Source organism: Gopherus flavomarginatus, chromosome 2 (assembly GCF_025201925.1).
Source record: "Gopherus flavomarginatus isolate rGopFla2 chromosome 2, rGopFla2.mat.asm, whole genome shotgun sequence".
In the NCBI taxonomy this organism is placed as follows: Eukaryota; Metazoa; Chordata; order Testudines; family Testudinidae; genus Gopherus; species Gopherus flavomarginatus.
Genome location: NC_066618.1, coordinates 63,388,438 through 63,397,544, shown reverse-complemented (window position 1 = coordinate 63,397,544; position 9,107 = coordinate 63,388,438). Strand labels below are relative to the sequence as shown.

The 9,107-nt window shown below is 39.2% G+C and overlaps 1 protein-coding gene across 4 annotated transcripts in view; it reads right to left on the bottom strand.

Moving 5' to 3' along the window:
* Positions 1 to 6,731: 6,731 nt before the first annotated feature.
* STK31 (serine/threonine kinase 31) overlaps positions 6,732 to 9,107 on the bottom strand; it is a 106,255-nt gene continuing 103,879 nt past the window's right edge. For all 4 annotated transcript variants that reach the window (XM_050938585.1, XM_050938584.1, XM_050938586.1 and 1 more), the window contains one exon: positions 6,732 to 8,495. In XM_050938585.1, coding sequence (XP_050794542.1) covers positions 8,268 to 8,495 — 228 coding nt within the window. In that variant the 3' untranslated portion in view covers positions 6,732 to 8,267. The remainder of the gene's footprint in view (positions 8,496 to 9,107) is intronic.

Genomic DNA, 9,107 nt, shown 5'->3' with positions numbered 1-9,107 from the left:
TTTGGTGGAGCAGAGCAGCTGGCAGAGCAGAGCAGTTTGTGAGATAGTTGGAGCGGCCCACGGAGCGAGCGGAGCCGAGCAGTTTGTGGGGACGGCTAGAGCGGATCACGGGGATGGCTGGTGGAGCAGAGCAGCTCGCAGAGCGGAGTGGAGCAGAGCAGAGCAGAGCAGTTCGTGGGGAAGGCGGAAGCAGAATCCCACGGGAGAGGCAGGGCAGTCGGCCCTGGAGCACATAAGGTGCCCTTTCTACCCAGGCTGGCGGGGGGAAAAACCCTGCAGATAGACTCTTGAACTCTGGGGCTGCACTGACCCAGGACAGAGACTTTTGAGCTGCGGGACTTTTGGGACTGTGGGTGATTTTTGAGTTGCTGGACTCAAGAGCCCAGGGAAAAGGTCACGACCTAGTTGAGGTGTTTCTCCAATTTAATGCTATGTTGTTTATCTCATGTTATTAAACATTTTCTGCTACACCGAGACTCTGTGCTTGTGAGAGAGGAAATATTGCCTCTTTGAGGCACGCAGGGGTGTGTGTAAGATTTTCCCTGGTCACTGCGTAGGGGCTCGAGCTGGTTTGCATTATGTTGTAGGGAAGGGACCCCTGTGTATTGAACCCAGCCCTTGCTGCTATCCATTTGGCCTGGCAGAAGGGTTACAGATAAAAGTAGTGAATGCAGCAGTGCTTAAGGTTCCCATTAACCCCTGCATGTGAAAAGGAATCATTTTCAGTTACTGTTTAGAACGCTAAGGTATTTGAAAAGACAGAACAAACAGGACCTTTCCTTCAACCCTTTCTTTGTTCAACACTTCCCCACCCCCTCTCACACCCCCACCCTTGAGTCTTTCAAGCTTCGATTTTTAGACCTCCTGAAAATGAAAGGCTAATATTACTGATTCAGGCCAGAGATAATAGTTCAAAATATGTTATAATTGACCTCTTCTGGAATGCTTGGCAAATCATTCCATTTAGAAATCATTCTGTTTGTATATCGTACTCTGTTTGTGCTGGGTTTTTATTTTTTTTGTGGCTACTAGGGACAGTTTAATAAAAAATAGGATGCAGGTTTCTCAGAAGTTCCTCTCCTGCTGTTCATTCCCCACCTTAAGTCAATTGTGACTAGAGCATCATAACCATCTCTCTGGCAGATAGTTATGCTGTGCCAAACAAGCTAGTTATATCTAGGGGGAAGGGGCGGGGGGGAATCAACAGCAGAGGCTGATGACCGAAGTAAAAAAAGACCTTTTCGTATAAAATATACTTTGTAGTAAAGAAAGGGAATAAAAACAGTAAATATTTTAATAGCTTCTCTCTTGGGACAGAGCTTAGTCTCTGCTTTGATGACTCTTCTCAGTCTTTTTTCTCCTGTGATCATATTGCTGGATGGTGAAATAGTGATTCAGATACAGCTCCCCTCCCTATGTGACTACTCATTGCAAGATGGGGAAGAATTGTCAAAAATCCCACCATGGGAGATTTGATATGCAGGAAGAATGGCCTATAAATAGAACGCTTCCCTAAAAGATTTCCATGAGGCAACAGTGGGTGTTTTAGGCACTGCATCAAAACAAGGCACAATATATTACTAATCAAATATCCATACAATTCTGGCCACAGAAGACAGTTATTACTTGTAGCCAGTCATTTGATAACTCAAGAAAACAGACCTCTGTAAAGTAAATTAAAATGCTGTAAAACTGATTTACAAATATATCAATTGTTCAGTCTTATTCAGTGTCTTTACTAAACTCATTCTGTTGGGCAGGATGTAACATTCAGAGAGATTAGATCTGTGCAAATGTCAGTCTGCCTTTGAGACAACACAAGTCAAACAAACATTCAGTTGCTAATAAGAGTAAGAAGCTAGACTTAGCTTAGGCTTTTCAGGGCTGTAAATGTCTCTTCTGATGTGATTGAAAAGCACCTAGAAGCCTGTGGGTGAAATCTACATTCTAAAAACAAACGAACAAACAATTCTGGTTTAAATTAAGGAATGATGGCCTATCTAGCTAAAAGGTGACTGGGGCAATTATTCAAATACATGGTTTTGCATACATCTCTGATATAGACAAAACTTGCACAAATGGTAACTTGCACAAATGAGAGTGAGCTGCTGTGCTATGTTTTTATATATTGAAATGAGTGAAAGACAAAATGGTCTTGGCCAGAGTAGCTGGCATTTCGTGGATCATTTCACAGTTAACACAGAAGTCATTCTAATTGCATAGTTCAATCACAAATTCATACAATATTGCTGGAATGGAGGGAAAAAGTGGTATGAAATTAAAATTGTAAAAATAAATCCTATAACAGAATTTGAATTCACAATGTACACATATAAAGGTACAGTTTGAGCTGCACTAAATGTCACCAAACACATGATAGCAGATGGTCTTGGCTGTATTTTATAAAACTAGGTTGGTGTCGCTGTAAAGTTATTTATTGCTGGCACTCTATGATTACATTGTTACTTCTGGCTATCAAGGTGTCTGCCAGTGCCTACAGCTAATCCTCCAAGGCATTAAGCTTATATAACAGATTTATATTAGCATAATCTTAGAAGCTTAACAGAAAGGAAACATACTGACTTTATAAACCTGCCAGAAATATATACACACAGTATAGACTTACCATGTCTGCCCCCATTAAGTTTACCTTACTTCCCTCCCCTCTATCCTGGGATCCAGAAAAAGCAGGGTGCAGCCCATGCAGATGCTTCTCCTGAATGTAGTTATCACTTTTACAATTAAAAACAGAAGCCATAATTTTCCAAAGTGACAAATAATTTTGGTTGGCTCCATTTTTGGGTGTCTAACTTTCTAATCTGAGACACCTTAAAGTGAGTCTGATTGTCAGAGAACAGGTACTTGGTATCTTTAAGGCATCTCAAGTTGCCTTAAAAATCTAGTCGATAGTCACTTTTGAAAATCTTAGGAAAAGTGTGAATCAACAGAGTGAGACAGAATATTTTATTTACTTAAAATTTAAGATATTAGCATCTGCTATTCAAGGGTCCAGCTGCACTTTTTCTGCAGTGCAGACTTAGCATTAAAGCAAATGTGGTCTGCTCCCAGCTTAGATCTCCACTGGCTTCTTTTACACGCTGCTGCCATGCCAATCACTAGTAATATCCCATTTGAGCAGGTGTAAAAACAAAAACGTTTAAAAATTTTAACAAGATGTTTTAAAATTTAATAAAGGAGATCAGTCACTTTGTGCTCTGGAAATAAAGTTGTTTTAACTGAAAATCCCTTGCTGTCCCTGGAAACTGCTATTTTCAAAGAGGTTTACTGAGTGACTATATGAAAGCTGGACAGATTTACTGTGTACACAAAGGAGCAGGTGAGAACCAAATTCTCTCTTGCCAACAGAGCTGCACACAATACAGTTTTACCATCCTGTAGCTGAGCTATTTATCTGTGACACACCAAAAAAGAAATGAACAAACTTATGAATCATAAAAAGATACTAACTGCAGTAGATGATGCAATCCATGACTCACACTACTAAGATTACCATGTTCCAAATTACACTACTTGCATCTTTTATGTGTTCCTTTGCTGCTAGTATAATTTGTAGTTACAACCAATTAAATGACAGCCATAAATGGAACTCCTAAAAGATAAAAATGAATCGTGATGTTCAACAAAATAGCAAATAAAACTGTCAAAAGATTAATTTTGAACTGTACCTCAGAGCAGTTATAAAGACTTGAAGGTATTAACAGAACAGATAGGTCTGCCCATGCTTTGACTAGAAAATGTTTTACATTTCCAATAATCTGTTGAGTTCAGCAGTTTGGCTCTTCTGCCAGCAATAAAATGCAGATTCTCACCACGGAGTTCTTGTGAAGGGAAAAAGGATAACTCCTGGGGAATGAATGGCCATCGGAAGATCATCACACCTTCAGAGAGTAACATTTGGCTGTGCATTAAAAGCCTGTTATGATGAGTTGCTTAAAAATACATTTCAGTGCATATTTCCCAATCTCACTATCAAAAGATATACCTCCCTTTTTAGGGGAACATTTATAAAAATGGCAATACTAGGAAGGAACGAAAGGTATTCCAAACCCAACTACTGTATACAGGTACCTGGGGTCTTCTCTGGTGCCACACGGCAAGCACTGAGTAAGGAGGCTATGAACAAAGGAGGTTTGAACTTCACAATCCCCATTTTTATTTTAAGACTAGTGGCTTCTATACTATTAGGTGTGTCATAACACAGGCATAGCACCACATACAGTGCATATCCATCCCATGCTTAAGGCCCATCTCTCCTGAAATCAGTCTACTATTTACCAACTAGGCCAGACAAACAATGAATCAGAAATCCACCGATCATTTGTACATTTAACTCCTTCACCATTGTATTCGGTATTTGCATTCCTGAGATATGTGACAAGCTAAGCAAATAGAGGCAGCTCAAAGTGATGGACAGCACCACTCATTTTGGTCTATGCAACAGGAACATCTGACAGGACAAAGTATAGAATGAAATACTGAAATATAATAGGGTGAAGACCAGTGGTATCACAACTACTGCACCAAGGGCTCCATTAGCAACTTGCCAGGAGCCCAAGAGTTGCATCTAATTTCTATATTCTCACACACAAATAATGCCAACCTTCCCATATTTTACTGGGATCTTAAGTGAAAAAAATAGATAAATTTCACTTAACAGTTCAATGTGAGCAATGCACTGGTGGTTTGGTTAACAGAATTCTATAATACACAGTGCTTTAAAATGAGAGGGAGAGAGAGAGAAGTGGAGGTTACTTACTGTAACTGGAAGTTCTTTTGAGATGTGTGGTCCCTATCTGTATTCCACACATGGGTATGCAAGTTTACCACGTGTCCAAGTCCGGAAGTACTTCAAGCAGTGTCTGTTGGCCTGCACATGTGCAGCGGCTTTGCACGTGCTTCCAACTGAAGATATAAGAGGTAGTGGAATACAGAGAGGGATCACATATCTCAAAAAACCTCCAATTACAGTAAGTACCTCCACTTCTTCTTCAAGTCACAATTACGGCCCTGAGGGAGCGAGGGGTGACAGGAACGCCCACTATGACCTTTTCTGGTTCGACCACTAAGTTATAAGCATGACAACTTTGGTAGGAATGACCACCATGGAGCTGATATCTGAGATCGCAACTGAATTTCCTTTTTTAATGAATTGCTAACAAGATTCTGTTTTGGTTCTATTTCAGATCTGATTCTATTGCTGAGTGGTCAGATTGGTCTGCTCACTGGGGATTAGCAGACAGGTACTTTGTTCTGGAGGTTCCTATCTTGAGCTCCAGAATCTGTGATTTCTTGTAGAAAATAAAGTCAGAGATTAAACTGGGGGGAGGGGGGGAAGAGATAAATAAATAAATAAAAAGGAGAGAGAAAACAAAAAGACAAAACAAGAGCAATAATATTCTCCTATAAACTAAATTCCACTTAGCCAAGATGACAAAAATGAGATGCCACTCTCACTAGATTGTGAAAAAGTTCTAATATGATTATGCACACCGGTGAGCTTATTAGGCATAGCTTTTTCTTGATTGGGTAAAAATGTTAAGGCAGGTGTAATCAGGTGGTGCTGTTACACAGTCTTCCAAGTTCTTCTTAATGTGCAAGCAAACGTTCAGTCTTGGGAAGACATGCTATGTACTACTTTTTATTATGCAAGGTTCTTTGCAGAGGGACTGAGCAAGCAGCAGAAGTCTTTGCTCTCTGCCTAGGTCTCACGGAAGTCAATTCTTGAGGCAGAACTGCTTTCTGAGAACAGAGCACTCGTGACAGGCTGAGATTTCTGGAAGAAAAGATTACAGCATCCTGTCCCAGGATTGGTGTATGTGTTTAAATAGAACAAGTCACATTTAGAATATTCTCAGACTCCACATCAGTGGGATGCAGACCCAACAACAGCTTCCACAATAAGTAGTGATATTCTTACAAGTACCACTCCTCATGGTGCCAAAATGAGATGTTATGCACAGTAGATTGATAACACCATCCTTCCTCTACTCTCTTACATGCTTTGTTCATTAGTGAACTAGTTAATGACATTTAAATTATCATTAGGCATTGGTGCTAACTTTCATTAAAACAAACAAGAACTGATTCCCTTTTTTCAGAGCTATTGTTTCAGGCTCTCTGCAAACTCCAGCATCATTACATTGGCTACATTTGGTTCATATTTTAAAGCTTTTCTTCACAACAAGGGCTAGAAATTTTTTTATTCAAGATGCAAGCTTTAGACTGTAAGTTCTTTGAGGAACAGACCATCTTTCGGTTCATGTTTGTACAGCACATCACCCAACGGGGTCCTTCTTCATGACTGGGGCTCCTGGGTGAACCATAGTATAAGCAATAACAAGATTACAGTTTAGATTCTAGGGCACAGGAAAGCATGGTGGGGGGACTTGTATATACTATACCTCCCCAACCTGAACCTTCAACGCAGTATCTAAAGTAAAAGTCAAATATTAGGTTAGCTCTCTAGATGATGCTTATTGCTGCATTTATTTAAAACATATCCCTTAAATAATTAAAGCTTTACTGAACAATATGAAAGTACTGATTTTAAAATGTTGTATATTTTATTGTTTTTTACTCTAATGATAATGCACATTTTAATATACTATGCATCTGTGACTTTTTTGTAATCTATTTGTCAACTTTAAATAATTTTAAAACCAAAACCACTTTACAAAGATTTTGCTATCACTGATTTTTATTATAGATACAAATATCTGAAAATCAGTGTCCTCTAATCAGAAAAATAAGACATTTTAATAAAATATTCTATAACAAAACAAAGTCCAAAAAACAAATCAAATATCATTTAAAGCTGAAATACCACCTCCAGCAAAACATTAACGTTACAGAAGCAATTCCAAGACTGCATCTTAAGTCCAGCATTGACTGTATCACTGTATGAAACTTCCAAGTCTTTCCTCAAAACAAAAAACACAACACTGTACATTCTTCAAATGGTAATGGCCTATGACAGCAATTGTGTTAAAAGTTCCCCTATACACACTAGTCTCCGGCTAAAACGCTGTCCAAGAGAAATATCACCAGTCAAGAGCAACACCCTGTGGCCAGATATATTCTTACAGGAATTATGTCTCTGGTTCCTTTTCTTTTCCATTGCTGCTCCCTCCTTCCCATTTCGGTCTCCAAATATGCTACTGAATGAAAGAGTGACTCAACAGTGGCTTCAATAAACATGCAAGTCAGGAATGACTTCTTGCACCCAAGTAGTTATAAATAGACTTGTTCCAAATTTTGCATAATACTTTGAGTTTTTATTCTTTTGTTCATTCAAACAACTCTATCCTCCCCGCAGGATGAAAATCTGCAGTCTTCAAAATATATTTAGACAAACATTCAGAAATCTTATTTATGTTTGTCAGGGATCAAAACCTGGAAGATACTAAATGATTTCTTATAAAAAACACCCCCCCACACACACACTTTTATAAACAGACAAGCAAGATTTTCCTGCGATAACAAGGCCTGGTATTTTATTTGGCCAGACAGGTGGCATGGAGGCAGCACTGCAAAGATGAGACAGACACAATATCCTTGGCCTTTTGCCAACTAAGTCAGAAGGGCTAAAACATACCTTGCTTGGACTCTGGGGAGGGAAAATAGGCTTGTTAGCTCTCTTCACTTAGTACATTCTGCTGACCAGTTCTCAAAGCACCACGGGTGGTTTTGGTCTTGGAGGCAGCTGCTGTTGGAATACCTGCCTGGCTATCTGACAAAACACATCACTGGCCACTCAGTAAGAGCAGCAGTCATCTATTTTAACAGAAACATCTTGGAAGGGAACAAAGCAAGAGCTGGGGTGAGAGGAAGAGGATAGCAGGCATAAAAAGGAGTCATGATGCCGCATGCCTGATCTCCTGGTATCTGGCTAACAGCTCTACCACCAGTAGATAACATCTCCTCAAAAGGTCCTCAGAATGGTCAAAATGAAAAAGCAAAGCATTGATAAACTTAAGTGCATTTCTTCTTGCTACTGCCTTAATTAGCATCATCATGCTCTTAACTTCAAACAGTTATCCAGAAACATACTTTTTTAAAAGAAATCCCAATGAAGGGACCACACCTGTAATTACACAAAAATGGTTAGGCTTACCAAATCCTTTTATATTTTGAATATTTGAGCGTAGGATAACTACTTTCAGATCCCTTGTAACTTTTTTTTTTTTTTTTTTAGAACTCAAACAAAATAAAAATAACTGAAGCAAATGGCTGGCGAGTCCTCTGGCCTACTGAGAAGCGTCCATCTCCTCATCATCATCTATCTTCTTGTCAGAACTGATTATGACCTCGCCTGTCTCCTCTGCCTTTTCACATTCAAGTTCTTCACCAGGTTCATTCTGTGGTGGAGCTTGGATCACATCAGGCAACAAGAAACAGTCATCATTCAGCACTTGCTCAGCTGTCATTCTGTTACTGCAGATGAGATTCAAGAGTAGAGATTTAACCTTATCATCCTAAAAGAAAACAAAAGGGAAGAAGGAGGGAAAAGCGAGTGAAAAGAGTTTTACTTAGCAGGAGAAACATGCAGGCCTCCAACTCCATAAATGCCCATTAACAAGTCAAATATTTCCTCAATGCTTCTTCCAAGTACTTGGAGCCCACAAATACTACACATGCAAAAAAGAAGTGATGACCTAATAGAATTCCAATACTGAGCACATTGAACAGTAATGTTGAACTTTTAACGCTCATGGATCTCAAACTCAGGCAATGTCTTCAATAACATGTCATGGTCCACAGTGCCAGTTTCCACAGCCATTATAAATGGATGATATCAACTGTTTTTATTTGCCAGCATTGGGGAAATCCTGAACACCAGTAGGACATTTAAAAGGTCAATTAAAACTGCCTTGTGTCCTCCACTACATTCATTTTAGTTACTGTAATTTTTGTCAGGCTCAAGATTTACTTTTCCACTTGTTAGTCCCAACTCTGACAGATAAAGAAAAAATGGAAAGTAAACCAACAGTGGCTAAATTTATCATCAGCCCTTCATTTACAACTTAATATTTGGACTCTACAGTCCAAAAGCTTAACACATTAAAAGTGCTGGAAAATGAAAAAAA